This window comes from Excalfactoria chinensis, chromosome 5 (assembly GCF_039878825.1).
Source record: "Excalfactoria chinensis isolate bCotChi1 chromosome 5, bCotChi1.hap2, whole genome shotgun sequence".
Lineage (NCBI taxonomy): Eukaryota > Metazoa > Chordata > Aves > Galliformes > Phasianidae > Excalfactoria > Excalfactoria chinensis.
The window spans coordinates 29,264,292-29,284,730 of record NC_092829.1 but is presented as its reverse complement, the minus strand read 5'-3'; the positions used below and the strand labels follow the sequence as shown (position 1 = coordinate 29,284,730).

The 20,439-nt window shown below is 37.6% G+C and overlaps 1 protein-coding gene across 1 annotated transcript in view; it reads right to left on the bottom strand.

The window, feature by feature from the left end:
• PALS1 (protein associated with LIN7 1, MAGUK p55 family member) overlaps positions 1-20,439 on the bottom strand; it is a 47,623-nt gene that overhangs the window by 15,259 nt on the left and 11,925 nt on the right. The window contains exons 2-3 of the mRNA XM_072338957.1: positions 7,674-8,187; positions 2,910-3,118 (exon numbers count right to left, since the gene is read on the bottom strand). Of these exons, the coding sequence (XP_072195058.1) occupies positions 2,910-3,118; positions 7,674-8,040 (576 nt within the window). The 5' untranslated portion in view covers positions 8,041-8,187. The remainder of the gene's footprint in view (positions 1-2,909; positions 3,119-7,673; positions 8,188-20,439) is intronic.

The following is a 20,439-nucleotide window of genomic DNA, read 5'->3' as shown; positions in this document are numbered from 1 at the left end:
GAAAAATCCTGAGTTGTTAGGATCTGCTTACCAAAGTCAATGGGAAAAATACAAATAAACTAACATGAAGAATCCCCTTAAGAGGACTAGAAAAATAAATGTCTCATTCCACTTATGTATGGAATAAGTAAAAAAAAAAAACAAGTAAAAAAAATAAAAAAAAAAAACACAACATTTTTTTCCTATGACACTGTCCACATTATTTTCTACAAATAGGTAAACGTGTTAAGAGTAAATAAAACAGACTTGAATAAAGTTCAGTGTGACAAATGAAAAACTCCAAACTATACCTTAGAAAACATGTTTAATTTATACTACATCTTCCCCCTGTTGCAGTTGTCTGTTCTCATTAGAGCTACAGATGTATGAGCTCTAGAAGAGTCCCTGTTCTACACAATAAATCCTCCAACAGAAGAGACTTCAGAGTTTGTAGCTTTAAACCGGGACACACTACAACACAGCTTCAGAGTTGCACACTGTCACTGATGACCTGTGCACTGAAACATGCACATTAACATTACTTGTCATTTAAAATTAATGCTGTGCATGTATATACTGTTTTTCTTTCTCGTAATGTTTTGTATCGTCAAGATGTTATCAGTTGTTCAGACTTTTCCAAATGTCTGTTTAAAAACACCTAGAAGTAGGTAATGCTCCAGAAAGATTAAAGTGCTGCGTTCTGAGGGAGCTTCTGAAGCCTTATATTTAGAGATGGGAAAAGCAAAAGGCACAAACAGAAAAAACTACAAAATAATTGGGCATGCTGACCCTGTTGGGGGTGTGTGCGTGTGGAAAACAACTGTTCCTGAAGCAAAAAATTATTTCCTCATTAAGGGATAACCGGACAGAAAAATGAGTGTAAGATCTGTTCAAACAAGAATGACGTGAATAGAGGCCTCAAGCTTTTCCTCACAACTCTTTTGTTGGTCACAGAAATATTAACCCTGAATTTCCAGCTTAATCATCTCAGGATGTTATTTAACGTATTGCAAAATATAATTTGCTTAAATAAATCAGAAGCAGAATCTAGGTTACATCTCAAGATGAGTACAGACATATGCAATATATTTCCCTTCAAGAATTTCAAGGCTGTGACAAGACACAGACAGGGGATGGAGCATCAAAATAAGGGCAGGAATACATCATATTTTATGTAATATTCTTCTAGGTCATGACAAGATTCCATCAGATAAGCAAAATATTTAATTCTTAAATGCCTTTATGCATTACTGCTATGACACACAACTGCCTTTGCACTGCCTTCTGATTTTAGGATTTATGAAAGCACCTGAAAATAACAGAGGAATGTGCTGAGAATGTGGGAGTTAGGGAAGACAGCAGGGAGGAATACAAACATTTGAGATCTGACTTGTAGTTTGCCCTATACTGATAAAGCTGTGCTATTCCACTACAGATGTCAAGAGAAGATTCTGTCTTGCAGGGTAATTTAGAGTTGGAAGGCATATATTCCTCCTGGAAACTTCCATTAAGTACCAAAGAAATATCATATCCATGAAGGATTGGGGGGGAGGGGGGAACCAACCACATTTCTTATGATATTAATCTAAACATTCAATATACAAATAGAGATTTAAAATCTCTGACTTGCATCCGAGTGAAAATGCAAACTAGGCCTACAGGCAGGATGTATGTATGAGGAAATGGCTTACAAACAGAAGTTAACTTGGAAGGTTCCTCCGGACTCAGACGAAGTCTAACAAGCATCCTGGAGCAGCCTACAGGCAGACCAATAAACCAGAGGCAAGCTCACAGGAAAGATACTCCCACTTGGTTTTGGTGCAATCTTACTGACAAGCCTAAACAGAAAAATCCTGAGCAGCAGATTAATCACCAAAGTGTGCCTTTGGAGAATGTTTTATTGACATCTCTCAAGAACCAGTAATTTATTCTGCAAAAGAACAAAGACTGCAACATTGTTTTCTTTGGCTTTCAAGATCAACAAAACCAGACACTACAAGAATCATCCTGTTGCCATATTGAAATGGAAGTGATGCATCTGTGAGCGATGCACCAGTGCACCTGAGCCAGGTCTGAGCAGGTGCACTTAGCTGGCCTGGGGAGCTGGCTCTGCAGAATGCAAGCTGTTGCACTTGTGCTGATACTGCTTCTGTTTCCTACAAATTTGTATCTGAAGAATTTCCAATGAATTACTTCTACAACTTATAAGGCTACTTTAAACAGACATTGTTCATCTACATTCAAATGAGTAAGACTCAAAGAAAACAGTTCACAAAAATTTTAACAGTATTTCCAACACTTCTGATCTCAGTGAAAATATGGAAGTTTTAAATCTTACTAAAGTAGATCCCTAAAAGCATGTTTAACCATTTCTAAAAGACATGATTGGTATTATCAGGGAGCTTATTTTTTTCATGGCAGAAAAAAATTAAATGTAATCTGACAATCACAGCAGTAATCAAAACATAGAAATGAAGTATGAAGGCACCTGCTGCTTACTTTAAAGCAAAATGCTTGCTTCCAGTACAGCTGTATTTTCAGAGATGCCTCCAAATTTAAGAACCAGGGCTCAACATGGAGAAAACCCACAATAACAGATAACTGCAATGCAATTACTAACGCTTGGACTAAAGAATACCTAATGTGAAAAGTTTTCCCTAACTGCTCTCTTTTGTGTTTAATTCTTTTACGAGTTTTAATTCTATTACATAACTACTCACATCAAAAAGGGTGTTGTTATCCCCAAAATATTCTTCCAGTTACTGTTTTCCTGGAGATGTGGAAAAACTGGACACAGCAATCAGTGACTATTGGAATCCATTTTCTATTTAACATGCAGTAACTCAGACAAGTTCACCAAGTACACATTTCGACAACAGCTATGATTACACACTTCGTATAGATACCACAGAGATGCATACTGTACATACCTCTTGTGCTAGTTCTTGTGCATTGGAGATGAGAGGATACGGAGGGCTGGCTTTGTTCATGTACACTGTAACTGCATTGTGTATCTTAAATGCATTCTGAAAATCAGTATTTTGAACAAGCTGTAAGATGAGGGAGATATCCTCTTGGCTCTGAGGGTCTACCAAGACATGCTGGATATGTTTTAGGGAAGTCAGTAGTTCTTCCACTTCTGGTAGGAAATAAAACAAAAGACACAAGTTAAAGACTGATGATGTTGTAATGTTTGTGTTCAGAGTTCTACAAAAAAAGTTTGCTGCTCAGTTTTAAAATCAGCAGTAATGTATGCAAATTAGCTTAGCTATTCTTCTCTTATGGTTATCAGCAGAACATTAGAGTCAAAACAAGAACCACAAGCCAGAATATGAAAAAGAAACAAGCCGATACATGGTTCAAAATTGGATTTCAAATAATATGAGCAGTACTTCTCTGGCGGAAATCACTGGTATGTAAAAGATTCAATAACCACAGCTCACCTGTAACTAAATGTTAAAGAGGAACTACTTTGCAATATGAAATCAACTGCTTGGCTACACTAATCTTGATTCACTGTACACTAAATTATTTAAATACACTTATCCACGTGTATGTATAACGTATCACTTATAGAATGAGTTATCGATCAATAAATTACACTGAGTTTTTAAGTGCAAACTTATGCTCTCAGAAGTTCAAAAATAACAAGGTAAAAAGGAAGTGGAGAAAAATCTTCTACACTCATGAATGTCTTTTGCTCTAAAAGCAATCCCACATAAAAGCAAATCCACATTACCTATCAGATTACAAGTTCTTCTTGGACCATAAAATGTCTTAACATTTTAATAGCTGCTTTCTACATCATTGTAGAGTACTGTACAAACTATGTTCATGAGCTTCAAAAATGAATACAACGCTTTAAGGGCACTTTATAAAGCTTATCAACAAATTTATGTTCTTAAAACCAATTTTCAGCATTTCTGCGACATATGACAATTTGCAACATTAAGGACTTGAGAAAATACATTAAATAAGGTACAAAAAGTGTATTAAATATCTGTATAAATACTGGTATAAATCCCCCCAGATCAAAAAGCAGTGGGTATGTTGAGCCTGAAAATAACATACTACTTCTCATACATCATCTGAAAAGTCAAACCCTCAACTGCTAACAAGCCTATCATGGCCGAACAGTCATCATTTACTTTAATAAATTCAAGTAAGTCAGAACTCTGTTTTGTTGCTTTTTTTTTTAATGATCAACAAATCATCTCAAAATCTAAAACTGTCAGCAGACACTAAGATTGATCTCCCTTCCTGCTATCAAAGTATCGGCTTCAAAAATTACTTGTAAAGTTACCAGAGACTTCATTCATTCCCCTTGAACTAACTGAACAACATTAAAATAGGAATCAAGTTGCCAGCCATGCTGTAATTTTACAAGAAAAATCACAGTCGATTTGGATCACTAATATGGATGTTTTGTCAAAGATTCCTTTACCTATTTTTAGCCCCAAACCCTGAACACTGTACACTGGACAAGGCTAGACTCAAATCAAACAATTGGTGCATTAAGATTAAAATGGCTGATCAAGGGGCACAAGAAACCTGTAAAGCCCAAGTAAATATGCTCTTACATGTGCTTGAAAGCTTTTAATTTCAAAGCATACAGTAATGTTTTCAATTTGGAGACTGCAAGTCAGTTTTCTTTATATTTATTAAAAGGAAAGAAATAATCCCCCCCAAAAATATCCTAAAAGCATTCCATTGTCACGTAACAAACATCCTAACCACCCAAAGGCTTCTTCCTACAACCACCAAGGAAACAAAGGGCAGTAAGAAGATGCAGTGAAAACTCAGATAGAGGCAGGGCAGGATATTCCACGAGGAAAACGCAGTACAGCTCAGAACAGTAACTAAGGCCAACATCTTACTGGGGAAAGGAAATACAAAATCTACTGCCCATCACACAAGGAACTGCTGTCTGGGATGAAAGTTAACACCTAGCAGGCAAGAATATCTGCTAAATAGAATGTGGTAATCTGGCAGATTTCTTGCCTAGTGGAGTATGCAAATAGTCTCCGCAACCTTTTCTCCTGAGACTGAAGAGAACTGCTATCAAGTATTAAAATAAAATAAAAATGAAAACATGGAAAACAGTCAGATGTTCCAGTTTCTGTTACTGCCTGTTCAGTCAAGCATTAACTGAAAACTCTGTTGCTACTGTTACTAGGTTCAAAGAAATGAAGCATTAGAGAACTCTTTTATAATACTCCTCAAGCATTAATTGTTTTATTCAATTACTTCTGAAGTCTCTAACCCACTCATACACCTGAGACTTCAAGTACAAGCTCATATACTTTCTAATGTATATTGCATATAAGATAGAAACAGATATGGACTGATAAACATCTATTCTACAGCTATAGTAAAAAGATGCACTCTTATTAGATGCCTCCGCACATTCTTTCTTCAGTGCTTTCCTAGTTCCTTCAATCTTCCCCTTCCTTACAAATCTTCCCACCAACTCATTTCCCTGTACACCCAATCTTCATCTGTGCTGGACGTAGAAGACCAATACCATACGACACTCCCCCCAGGAACAGCAAAAGCTCCAAAGGCATGAAAGCAAACCACTCTATGTCCCTGTTAATGAATTTTAAGTCACAGATTATACTTCTGAAGGTTTTGTTCTTGGTAGCAAGACTATCTCTAGACATTTCCTATTTAAAGGGTTGTATAGAAGAAAGCAGTTCAGTAAACAACTAACATCTTGCAGTTACTCACAGAAAAAGTCAAGGTTCTGTGGCAGAAAGTCCATTTTACAGCGCAGATCAATTAGCCATCAACCGTTTTTTTTTTAATTTCAGTTCTTGTTTTTCAAGAATCATTGCAGTCTTTCCCCATTAGAGCAAAGAAATGGCTGGAATGTGACACAGCACTGCATGATACACGCGGTAATCAAAAAGACTGCTGGAAAAAAAAACATGCAAGCGCAGGGGAGGACCCACGGTCACTGCTTAACACACTGGATCAGAAGAAGCAAGAAAAAAAATTGCTGCAGATAACCTCTTTGAACAAAAATTACAAGCAGCAAATTTAAAAACACATAATTGGCTTTATTATATATTGCCACAATAACTTTAGAATACTCTGCAGGCTACTGCTAGCTCTCTAATGCCTCATATACTACTTGAATAACAGGGCTAAGAAAACTACTGGTTTATGCATAACTATTTATAAGTATAAATTAACTTTCAGAAAACAAAACGTTTTATATTTTATAAGTTTTGCCTGAGGAATAAAAGCAAAAAAAGAACAGGCAGCCTTCCCCCCGCAAAAAAAGAACAGAACAGTTTTTGCTGTAGCCACAAAAGGTTTCTTACATGAAATGTCAGCTACTTATTTAATTAGGAGAAAAACCAGCAATGTAAAACGTATTTTCTGCATTTAAGAGAACTACATCGCTATGAACGAGTTTGTTAAATACCTCAGCAATGAACATATTCTAGGTACTCAGAAAGGTATTTCCACCCTGTCAGCTGTCTAAATCAGGTTCTGTTTTGATAATAAACATGCCCTTTAAAACCATTTTAATTACATGAGCTATTTTATCTCTACAAACAAAATCCAATTTGCTTGATTTTTTAAATTGTTAAGATGAAAAGATCAAAGGCCTGGCAAAGAAATACCAAATGAGATATTAACATGTATGGAACGCTATATTCAAAACTAAAAATATAGGTAATATGTATTTATAGCCCTATGTTTTAGCAGCAATTCTACAGCTTAACAAATAAAGCAAAGCTAAAATCCATTTTTTAAAATGCAAAGATAGCAGTAGTTTAACAACTTTGTAATTCACTAGCACTGGTTAAGAGTTCTGCTAACAAAGCTTAGAAATTGACCAAGGTGAAAATTCAGGAGTCAGAACCAGCATGCTTCAGAAATTCCAACTAAGTACAAAACACTTCACACGCTGCGAGGCTTTTGGTTTGGTTTTGTTTTGACAAAGTCACGGGCTAGCAAGTTTTTTTTTTAGAGATCAAGAAGTTTTATATATTAACTTGAAGAATTCCAGCCTCTCTAATCCATTAAAAAGGCAGAAGTACTAAAATGGACTCCAGCTCTTTTCATGATATTCTGTAAGTATAGGCATTCATAAGGTAACTTTCATCAGCCCTTGATTACGGTCAGGAACAAGCAGCATCATTCCAAATTCAGCAGAAATGTCAGATCTTAGAACAATTAACCCTGACTGAAAAGCCCCAGTTGAACTCCCTGGTGCATAGAATCATACAGTCACAGAGTGGTGTGGGTTGGAAGGACTTTTAAGATCGTGTAGTTCAAACCCTCTGCTATAGGTAGGGACACCTCCCCCTAAGACCAAGTTGCTCACATCCCCATCTAGCCTGGCCTTGAACATCTCCAGGGAGGGGGAAGCATTCACAACTTCACTGGGCAACCTGTTCCAGTATCTCATCACCCTCACAGTAAAGAATCACTTCCTAATGTCTAAATCTACCCTCTCCAAGTTTAAAGCCATTTCCCTTCATCCTGTCCTGTCACAGATACCAATATATCATAAATTAATTACATTGCTGTGTCCTCAAAAGGTCCCAGCCTTTCTAGCTCAAAGAACAGACCATACATACTCACCAAACTAGTGAATATTTCTGCTGTGTGTGACTATAGACATTTATTTTAAAATATTCAAATATATATATATTTTTTTTTCCATTAACACCTACCTAACGTCTTCACAGTATAATGAGGACTCTCCAAAACAATCCCTTCTTCTGTGTCAAATATCGGATTGTCTATTCCAGTTTTCGGAGGAATTTGTGCTAATTTCTTAAGCCTCATTGAAGCAGTAAGGTCCAATTCCTGTTTCTTCCCCTCTTCCTCCCTTCTGCGCCTTATGTCCTCCTGCTGCTGCCGGATTCGCTCCAGCTGAGCACTCCGCCGCATGGGCATCATCCTGGAGCCCAAATCTCCAGGGCAATCGACAGCCATTTCTCGGTGCTTCTGAGGTTCCTCAGGAGATGCAAGATCCACATTTTTTGCTTCACTGTCAGAATCTTCTGTGATGTGTCCGTTCATATGAGAAGTTGTCATGGTTATGTGCAATTAGGCCTATTCTCTTTAAATAGAAATGCTGCTATTAGGCCAGTTTTTGTTATGCTGCTGTGTAAAATCCATTATAACTTCAAAAATCTCTCTCTTCCATCACAAGACAGCTGAAGAAGCATCCACGATGAAAATCTAAAGAAACACATTCAAAAAGTAAGTAAATAATTGTATTAATAACAAAATACCTAAGACAGTTCTTCAGTGCTCCAAGCATGAGAACATAAACTTCCTCTCCACATTATACTTCCCTTACTAAGAACTACAGAAGCCTCACAAACCTGATTCATCTGTTGTAGAAGTTTTCACATGCTGGCATTAGAGAATTAGTAGTTCAAACGGCATTATTCTGAACTTAAAAAACACAACTGCAAATTAGCAGTTCTCTGAAAATTCCCATACAGTTTTAACACATTCTTTCGCTCTTAAAGGTTCCAACACAAAACTGTGCTAGAACAAGCACTAAACATGAATAATTTGTTATAAACAAAACACTCCCAAGAGGATTTATAAACATGTAAAAAAAATACTTGCATTTATTGCTTGCAAATTGAGGCATTTTCATGTAAACACTGCCTCGAAGGTTTCAGAGAAGACAGGTCTGGCACAGAGTTCTTCCAAAAGATACTATCTAAAGCAGACTGGAACCGCACTTACACAATCCCAGCATGAGTTATGTTAGCAGCTACTCTTAATGCTTTCTATAGATATGCACTAAAGCAGAAAGTATGTATTAAATACAAGAGCAGAAATCTTGATCTGTGCACACACGTTTATTAGGTAGTGCATAATAATTGATTTCCACAGGCACATAGTGGCATTCCACTGCACTCCAAGTCCAGCCTTACCATCCTGTTAGTTTCTCATCCCTGTTGATTCAAGCTAAAGAACTTCAGTGCTTGAATAAATGCAGCCACACATACTTGTTCCTTATACCACACTGCCTTTTATTTCCTGCTCTGTATCACAAAACCGCAGAAATATAATTCTCAGTATGTTCAATTAAAAGGTAATAAGATTAATAAATAGTTGCAAAAAGTTACAATTACATTTGATTTTTCAAGCTTTTTTGTTTTGTGTACATGTCTATTATTTATCAAGTGAAAGGAAATAATACAAAATATCCCAGAAGTTGTATTACACAAAAACACTGGAAGGACCAAGACAAAAAGAAATCCCTTCCTATACCAAATGTTTGCATTTGGAGGAGGAAGGGAAGGCTCCTTCTGTTGTAATTAAGTTGAAAATTAAATATCATTAGCACAGCTTTGGAGGAGCAGCAACAGACACTCCTACACAAATCACTGCCAGCTTGCAATTCTAAATATGTGCTGCTTTTCATTTTCATTAATGGTATGCAGCTACGTACAGCAACAGCAAAGCGATTATCTTCACTTGTTTCTCGTCCAGCTGGTTATTACTAAGATGTTCCAAAATAAATAAATAAATAAATAAATCTAAGGAGTACATACAGAAGCATTTTTCAACTGTGAAAAATCTTTTTTGGCCTTTCTAATGATGTTTAGGTACCCTGCACTGACATGCAAAAGTGCTTTCAATGTTCAACATTCTCTTATTCAGAATAAAGAAGAAAAACAAGCAACAAAGAAAAGCCCACTGAAAGCTTTACAGCACTGGGGCTAGCACTGCAAATGCTGCATAGTCAGCTGGGGCCTGTAAAACTCCTTCTTAGTGCCCAGTTTAAAAAGAATAACCTTAGAAAAATGGAGTCACAAAGGTAGTATTCACAAGCTGCTAATATAAAGCGCTGGGCTAAAATGGGGTTTCTGAACTTCAGGAAAAGGTATACAAGAAGCTCACACAACGACATCCAGATAGTCAACCGAACAATATTCAATCAAACCTCAAATCATTAGCTACCTGAGAGAGACACGTTTTGATGTTAAATTGAGAAATAACAACAAAAATTATGCATCTGTATACAGAATGAGAACTTTTCAACCTTTCACTTAGTAATAAACACTGAAGTCCAGAGAAACAAAAACATAATCTGAGGTAAACATAAGTAATATGCAGACAACAGTAATATTGTTTCCATGTTCATTTTCCACACAAGATGTCAAGGGCGTACAAATTCTTGAAGGAATGAGACATACAAGTGGCCTGTAGTAACAGCATCTCATTTGCAGTCTCTAAGATTTGAGTGAAGCCAGTTAAGAAAGAAACAAACTTTGTGGTATCAGGGTCCCCCTCAGTCTCACTAATAGCCACATTTAGGAAACGGATATCAAAAAGCAAGAATTTCAGGAGCACTTCAAGTAGAAAATAATTTCTATAGCCCAGAAAATTGCATGTCTCTGCAATTAGGAATTAGAGTAAAGACAAAGTAATCATACCCAGATAACTGAAAAGATTCGAAACCTCATTTATCAGGCAACCTAAAGTGCAACTGGCCAAAAATACCAAACCAAGTCCTCCAAACATCTAGTTAGCGATCTGTAAAAGCACAGGGATGCTGCAAGTCTGGAATGTCGGAATAACTTCCCTTAATCAAAGGACTTGTGATAATGGGTTAACCCCTCCAAATCTGAGCCTGCTCTTGTTTCTGCCTTCTGAAGCCTACCTCAGACACCACAAAGCCTTATCTGCAACAATTCATAGAAAAATGCTACTGCCAAATGCAACAAACGAGCATTTCATTTGTTTTTATTGCCACAAAAGGGAAAAAAGCAAACTTTCAGATCAGTTCTGAAGTTCCTCTCTATGGAATTTAAATGTAAAACATGACATGACTGAGCACTAGCTCAGTCCTCAAATCAAAGCACACTATAGCTGAGGTTAAAAATAATAATTAAGCAGAGGCAGACAACAGCAAGAATTATTCTAACCAATAAGCATCACATCAGAAATCTGATGATAAATAAGTACAGGAACAGTTTTCTTGGCTTTTCTTTCATGATTTTTAAAAACCTTAGACACCATCAGTAAGGGAAGGTTGGTATACCAATTAACAGACGTTCAGCAATATTGGTTTTCCTGTGTCAGGTATAAAATACACAGAAGAACATTTGCACTTAAAAGAATTCTGCATTAGGACTTTGTATTAGCAACCTGTGCACCTGTGTACATATATACACTTATATACATATAGATGTATAAAAGTCTCTGCAACACAGATTGGTTGCTAAAAGTTTGACAGAGCTAAATCATAGTTTTGTCTCCCTTTGAACTGACTGCCCATATCTAGCAGGGGAACCTTCGTGTTGCCACGTGATGAACAGACATTTCCAAATAAAGTTCATTTATGAGTGTCTTCTGCTAATTCACACAGTAAGTCTGACCAATATGGCCCTGGAGAATGTTTTCACTTCACAGTCCACATTTACTATCTAGTTTCTGCACTACAGAGATGGTTTGTACAAATTGCTAACTAGAGTATAGCTTTGGAGAGGGCACGTTTTACCTGCTCCCAACACCACTCAGCATTACAGAAGAACTTCACTGTGAAGTAATTATGAAAAGCAAACGATTTCCAGCGCAAGCTCAGAATAGTGAAATTAAAGAAAAAAAATACAGCTACTGTCATGCTAGCTACACCTCTTCTTTGAAACACTGTATTTTACAAGCTAAGCAAGCTCCTTTCACACTGAGTCCATAGCAGTATCAGGCTGCTAGCATTTCTCTAACCACCATAAATGCTGAATGCCGAAAAACTCTCTTAAAGAATAAACATACAGGAAAGTAATCACCTTGGTGCATAAGGCGGATACTAAAATAAAACAAAGACCAACATGGACAGAAACAGAAGGGAAATGCTACCAGGTTGATTGAGCTTTCTCTCAGAGAACTCTGGCTGATGCGCATAGCAAACCTAATTGCTTTAGCAACCAAATTCCATATGGTAAAATTAAATCTGCTTTGCTTAAGCAACCTCCACAAAGCAAAAATGACATTTTCTAGAGGCTGAGACTGTATTAAGTTTTGGTAATGTTTAAAAATTCTTTCAGTTCTAGAAAAATATGATTAGGCTTGACAGTTCCCTTTCCAAAATTCATTAAAACTGCAAATCCTGAATGACTGCAAGGGAGTTCAGCGCCCACCGCCAGCCAGACTCAGTTACTTCTGAGCACAAAAGTCCAACCTGGAACTGTAATCAAACATGTAAGAAATACATATTTAACATTGTGCACAATGCAAAGGATTTTATTATCAGATGAGAGCCACATACAACAACTATAACAGACAGGGCACAGTAACACATTCATTAGAAACAACTGGGAGAAGCACTGTAGGTTGCTGAAGTTATTTAAAACAAACAGTTTGTTTAAAATCACGTACAAGATGCTTCTCAATAATCTGAATTACCGAGAAAATACAAGCAGAGAATTGCGCCAGCCATCTCCACCATGAGCCATTAGTGGCTCAATTAGCAATGGGTGTTTTTACTCACACTTCTAAATAAGCAGCACTTCAAGTCATCAAAATTACAAGCTATCGCAGCAAATAGAATTTCAGTAATTCCATGAATGGAATTCAGTGTAGAAAAAACATTCCCAGATTACACTGCATCATCTCCCAGGCATCATTTGTTTCCTCAGCAGTACTCCAAGCTTAAGAGGCTTGAAACTAAATTACATAAAGGAAGGCACAACACAAACCAGTTTGCATAGCACAGATTCCACTACTAATCAATGAGAAATTGGAGTGTACAGTAGAAAATACTTCACAGATGTCACACGGAGACCAACAGCATCTGGTATACCTGGTACACACTTGAGCAGTCTAATGTTTTTCACAAAGTCTATGATATCTTCACACCATTTTTATTAAGTTCAAAAATTCTGTAAAAGAAAAATACCCTGCAGTAACTTTGCAATGCAACCAATACTGATTTCTAGTAAGTTTTTTTTTTTTATTTTCGTCTACAACATTTTACATGATTTTCTCTAACCAGATGCTGTACTACAGTCTTGGAATTGAAAGAAAATGTTTCCTTCATTTCCAGCTGGCTCTGCCTTCTAATCATTTCAGACCAGGGTTCATTAGAAAACCTGTCAAGCACGGTAACTCAGTTCAACATGCGTATTTCAAAGGGCTATCAGACATGCCAAAAGGTTTTAGCATTCCATGCTCACTTCAATGTGCAAGGTATGTGGATCAACAGCTATAAGCTTTAAACCCTCAAAAGAAAAGCAATTTCCATTGTTACTGCTAGGTTACATTTGTACAGGAGGAATAAGACTGTCAACCTACAACATTAAAAGGCAATGAAAATGGTGAAATTGATATTTCAGACACTGGGAAGAGATTCCAGCCTCACAAATTGTATGTACAAGTTGCACAAGATACAAACACGGGGAAGCATGATCTTGTATCATACTGATACCATACATGGGATTTGTCATTATCAGAGCAGTCCTCTTCATTGCCAAATGCCCCAAAGAGCAACCGGGCACTCACCTGGCCTAGAGAGGTAATGTGTGCTCCCCTCTGCTTCCTCCAGAGCCAGGGCTTCCCAGGCAGCAGCTGCAGCCACTCATTTACACCAGCTCAGCATTCCGCTGCCATTCTCTGTAGCAGGACTGCTCGTTCCCATGGCAAGAGCTTTGTCCACTCCCACCACGCTCCTGCGAAGAGCTGCAGTACTTACATCATACAAGAGCCATGCGGGGCTCCTCACTGCACTTGGCTTCTCACCCTGCAATTCTGAGATGGGGCAGCTGCTCCTCCAACCTTGCTAGGAAGCAAGGTGACTGCTCAAATCCAGAGGTGAAAATGCACCATTTGTGAGTCACATTGAGTGTGTATCTCAGTAAGGAGCAGTAATGCTGCCAGGAAGGTCTACGAATAACAGCACCATGAGGAACAGCTCACAGCCTCAGTGACTCAGGTGACTGAAGGCACCAGTTAAGACAGGCACAGACTAAATTAGCAGACTAATTTCAATAATATATTTTAATTTATTTTAAAACTGTTAGGTCTAAAGCAATCAAAACCCCTTCAAATAAGCATGATTTAAATTTTAAGAAATCCAAGAAGTTGATTTTTAGAAAAGAAATAAAATCTTATATAAAGGGGGGGGAAACACTTAAAATTCTTGCCAATAGCTCTGTGAAAGACACACTGCATGCCCTGTTAGCAGCAATCTTCCTCCATTAGTATCTCAACAGAGAACCCCTTTAATCTATTAAAAGCAATAGTGCAGGTCAAGCAGAACCACCACCCAAGAAGCTTTGGTCCTAACAAACTAGACTATCCACCAGCATGTAAATCCTTTGGTCCCCATTACAAAAAATTCAAGTGCTTTCGGAGTTGACTGAAATAAAAAACAATTACTGATAACACCAACAAACATCTTACTTGCTGCCATTCCCTTTGTTTTAAATATACACCAGTACTCGCACACCAGCACTGTTTAATTTCTCCTTTTTAGACCGAATTAAAAAGAGATGAGAAATGAAGTTTCAGTTGGTGTGACTGCAGACCCATTTGAGGCAGGAAGAACAAATCAGAGAAGGCTTCAAGCAGTTTATTGGCAAAAATCACGTCCAGATAGAAATCAGCCATCTGCCAAGGTCATTTAAGGATATTTTAAAATTCAGTAACATACTAGTTGACCTTTGTTTATCTCTTGCTATCCCATATCAATAATAAAGCTCTTACATGGGTGATCAAAAAGTGTTCAACTATCAGCAACTCCTAGTGCTTACAAGACCTCAACTATTCGTTAGCTGAAGAGTACAGCAGAGGGCAGCCTCTACATTAATTAAAAGTGTCAGAAAAGAAACAGGTTCAGTTTCAAAAAGTAGCCCACAGAAAGGTTATGAAGCGGCCTGATGTCCACAGGACCCCCAAAACACTACACACATTTACTACCCCAGCATCTCACTATGAGTTAGATTAATAGGCTCCGACTGCTTATACTTTTGAATACCTGGTTCTAATCAAGTCTTTTGCACCATCTACCCCTGCTCTACAATTAACATTTGATATAAAAATGACAGTGGACTACACAAATATCTACAGGCTGTGAGGAAAAGATCTTAAGTAGTGAAAGAGGAAAGATCTACTTTAATTGAGAGTTACTGCCAAATGTTTGGAAACCTTAAAGCATAACAAATGAAGAGTAATGGAATTCCTAGAATTCCAAGGGTTGTTAAAAGATCTCACAGGACAGCCAGAAACACGATAAGACGAAAGCCATTTCTTTATCACCTATTCACAGACAGTTAAGACTGCAGATTCGTTGTTTTAAAAGTAAATGTGCCATTCCTCGGTTAAACTGAGCTTATATTCTCTGCAGAATTTAAAATATTGCTGCTGTATCTAATAAGTATCTAATAAGTAGTATCTAATAAGATTCCTCCCCGCAACCTGCAAGCTCATCCCTTTGGTATCCTTTTTGGTTTGGACTCCTGTGTCCCCAAGTTAATCCCCAAGCTTTTTTTAGCATAGTAGTTTTAATAGTCAACATTTGTTACTGCTTCACTTCACAAAACAGGATTAACAGTAAACAGTAAAAGAGTAAATAGTCAATATTTGCCACATTAGCTGAATGGGTGAAAGTTATCTTTTTTTTTTTCCTTTGAATTACTATCCGTAACACCTTAACCTGCTTAGCTCCACCAATATGTCACTCTTAGTTACCAGTGAGTGGGAATAAACAACTTCTGACATTTTTTTCTGTCCACAAAAATGAGTCTAGATTTCTAAAAATTCTGAAAACTTCTCAAAGTTCTGAAATACAAAAAATAAAACAAAACAATGATTGAGAGTCTTTGCGCTTTATATAGACCTCACAGTCAACCACTCACCACACCCTCAGAATAAACCAGATTTCATTTGAGCTCTTCTCTAGTTATTTATAGAATACTCCTACAAACTATTTTAGATATTCAGGTCTCTGATGTCACAAGTTCTCCACTCCTAAACTCACGTGAGATTACGGTGACAGCTCCACTGAGTAAACCCCAAACAATCTGCTGCATGAATTTCAGAAACTTTTCTTCTCAAGTATTTCCACTTCACGATCGCTATCCTCCACACCCCGTCACCCCCCAAGGTTTTAGCTAATTACCATCATCTGCACTTGTTTGTTCTGGAGGACACTGTAAGCAAGGCATAGCAGCCGCACAGCAGATATCTGTTTCATCTATGATACCATTTCAATATTATTATTATGCTGAGATGCACTGCTAGACAAAAGATAGAAACTTTAGTTATTACCAAACAAACACCCATTCTCAAACAGGATAAATGCCTTGGGTAGCCATGGCAAGCGTATCCCCAAAGAAATGCACTGTAACAACCGCCCTTTGCACAGAATGAGCAGAGAATGCTCTGTGAATTTCTGTCCGTGAGGTCTGCTGGAATGTTTCCCATTCCTAAAAATTTGAGCACCAATGACAGAACTCCGAATATTGCATACAGGAAAAAAATATTCCGAGGCTGCAAAGTTCCGTAGTTTCTTCACACTTAGCGAGTCTTATGTTATCTAACATTTGCAGAATATTTTAAGAATTTCTTCAGGGAAATAACAAATATGTTTGTGCACAGCTTTAACTCTCAACTGCTAGCACAGCACAATGCTGACTAGGCTTTCAAGTGTGCCCTAATTTTGGATCCTTCCAAACAGAGATCACATAGTTTATGACAAGAACCATGAAAGAGACTGTCAGTATGGTTTCTTGGACTATTAAGCTGAACTAGTTCACTGCTGCCAAAGACTGCAGTCTCACAACCCTCTCTCAATCGCTCCTTTACCCTCTCCTCCTTTGGGTTGTACAGCCAGTAATACCTGAGAGCTGTGTAGCTTTCAGTTGTCTCTGCAAGCTGCCTTAATTCACTAAGCTTGAAGAATATTACAAAATATTTTCATCTTTCTGGTTCCTTTCTGGGCAAAGTGTCATGCTGAAACAATCTGCAGTAATCCAAAATGTGACCAGACTGTGACACATGTGGCAGAAGCAAGAGAACGACACCAGCTTTGACAGTTTGACAGAATAGCACCATAAATATATTTGGACAGAATATGACCTCACAATCATATTCTGTGAATTCATCTGCTCTCTCTCTTCCCAAATACAAGCAACAGCTACTGATATCAATATCAATATATATATAAATACATATTAGGAGCTTTTGATTCTAGAAAAAAATAACCTGAGTCAACAACCCCCTACACCTACAACCATTGGTACTTGTTCCTGAAGTAAAAAGGTCTGCTAAAAATCTGCTGGTCTCTCCTAGAAGAAATGTCTGAAACAAATTCTTAACACCATGAGCATGAAATATATATTTATCTTTAAGGATATTTACTCCCAAACAAAAACGGTAAATTGAACAGCTGTGTCTTGAGAGAACTGCTAAAGGAGTATATACTGAAAAGCAGAAACATCCCTGCACATTGATAGGTTGGAAGAGAAGCTTGAAGAAAAATACATTACAGAAACTATGAGCAGGATTTCACTACAAGATATGAAAATTGAATGCTCTGTAAATAACCTACAACACTGGAATTTCTAATAGAAATGCAAGAAAAAAAACTTTGCAAAGGCTAAAAAAAAGTAACAGTTGAAGCCTTTATACCTTATAAAAGCAGTCTCTCTCTTCTGTTAAATGCAAGTGGACTCTTGGGCCTAATCTTAGCAGTCAGTTACAAAAATTAAGATAAAATCCCAATGGGAAAATACTTCCGCAAATTGAACACATGAGCAAAATAACCACCATGCCTGGAGAGCCTTACCATGGTACAACTTCTTTGCTAAATCAATAAAATAAAATTCAATTTCTGAAAGCTTTCAGTTCTTAAAGAAGTTAAGAAGAAGTCAAGAATTTCTTTTAATTAAAAAAATAAATAGAACAGTGATAAACTCACAGGAATGCACAACTCCATTCCACATGAAGAGAGGCTTCTTTCCCATGTAGTAGTGCAGTAACTCCACCTTTCTCTAGGATGTCCACTTGTGCCAGTGAAAGGCACGTTAATCGATACTTTCTACCTGCTTGCAATAACCAGTACACCATAACGCTATTATTCTTTCAAAAAGAAAAGCATACAGACTGCCCAATCATTAGAAATTTCTGAAGTGTCTGTCAACAAAAACTAGCCCCATAAACTTGTACTACCTGCTACAATCAACTGCAACAATTATCAGCCAGCAAAGAAAATAGTAACAGCATGAGACAACAGAAATCGCAATTGAGGAAGGGCCAGTTGGCCTTCAAAGATACCGAACAGCTTCAAAATGCAGAAATTTGCCCCACTTTACCTTTCATGCATATCTTTTATAACAAGTTTCTCACCAGAAGAGCGGAGAAGTAACATCTGTACATTACCTTGACTTGAAACGAGCACGCATAAAAAGCAAGTTAAGTCAAAAGGTTTTTCTTCTTGGCATGGGTGTCAGTGATCAGCAATTCAGACATTTCATAACAGGCGAATGGAAGAAAACACTAATGCTGTGCATCTTTGCTTTTTACCACTTAGTGAAGAAAATTGTACAGGTACTACACAAAAGGGCACTGAATACCTAACAAAGAAGCTAGCAAGCAATGCTTAGAAGAATCAATCACACACCCAACCTGGTATATAAATATCTTAAGTTTGTACAAGTTTTACATACCAGTGATGCAAACATGTTTATAAGCATTACACCAATGAGGCTGATAAATCTCTTAACAAAGAGAAAAACGTTTTATTGCTCCAATATTCAAAAACTTCAGTCATCAGGTACTTCTAAATCAGAAAACGCAGTATCCTAAAATAATCCTGCTAGCAAACTTAAAGCTGTCATCCACAGCCACTCCATGTAGTGCTGACTCCACTAATTGCAGGTCAGCCGCGTTGCAAAGGAACGACAGTACTGATTCCTTTGGAAGTTCAAGCTTCATAAGAACACATTGTTGCCATCCAACCAAAGAGAAAGAGCTATTAAACTCAGCACCTTAGTGCTATATTTCCCATAACTTAGTTTATCTAAGAATTTGGCAGTTCTGCTTTGGGTTATAGAATACAGCCTTCAGCCAGTCTTTAACAAGTTTTACAAGACTAGTCCTTTGAATAAAACGAACCACAACACTTCGGGCATTAGGTACTTCTTTCCTAAATTCACATTTACAGTAAAACTGCAGAATGGAAGAACTACTTGGTAATTCCTCTCACAAAACAATGATTTGAATGTTGCCCTCTCACGCTGAGACAGCAGATGGCTGCCTTTCAATAGAGGTGAAGAAAAAAATACCCTATAAGTCATTAATCTAACACCAGTCTGGGGCTTCTGTACTGTTGTGAAATCAGGCATCAAGACATTGATCGCTGCTTCTACAGACCACTATCAAAAGTGAGACTGAACGCTAGTGAGGATGGACCTTGGCATTCCATGAGAAAAGCCAGAGAAAGACATGAAAAGGCAGGGGAAGAAAAGGGGAAGAGTCTAGAGCTAAATGTTATGAAGCTCATAATGGGAGAAACTTCAGTAATTTTTCATCCAAGCAGTAACAAAAACAATAGCAAAGCTGAACTGTTTCACACTCCCTACTTACATTAAAAGTGGAATCCACTGCCAGTGAGCAAGGCTACAACAATAAAACTGAGACGGGCTAGATCACTCCCTGGATGCATGGCTCAGCACCAACACTGTGGTTTCTATGTGCCCTTCAGGAAGCTGTCACTGTCTTCACAGTTTTTCAGATCAAAGAGGTCAGCCAAATAACAGCAAAAGCCCTCATCCACTGGTAGAGAAAGACTCCGTACTACAGGGAGAATACTTTCTCTGATACTAGCATAGGAAATGTGACAAAAATTAAACTGAAAAACTAAACAGAAATTAACAGCAATCTGGTCTGATGCATCAGCCTTGTAAGCAAGAGAAAAATGAAGTCAAGTTTGCAGATGAAACTTCTAATATCGCTGTGAGGTGCCACAGCCCCAACAACAGCACAATGGTCTATTCAAGTCATTGCTGCAGTCATCCTAACAAACAATCTGGTTTGCAGAATGGATTTCAATTGAGAAAATTCACCCATATCCTAACTACGAACATTTCAAGTTCTTGCCTAGTAACTGGGGAAACTGTTGTATCACCAAAGCAAAGAAAGCAGTTTTCCTAAGCATAACTTTCCAAGATTTAACAGCAGCAAGTTCTCGCCATACACTTGGGGAGCACAGCTGCACAACTTTAAAATACAATAAAACACACCATCCATCCCTAAATACTCTCATACTCATGCATCAAAATGATCTTGTTAAAGCCACTCCTTCCTACTAGTTTTCCCACTTGACCATAGGGTATCATTCTGCAAGATGGAAATGATGTTTGCACTACTCCAAACCTCTTTCCTCACTTGCTCTATGCTGCTCTTGGCATTAGCAGCTCTCTCCACAAGACAACTTGGTGGGATAAAATGACACAGAACAAACCAGAC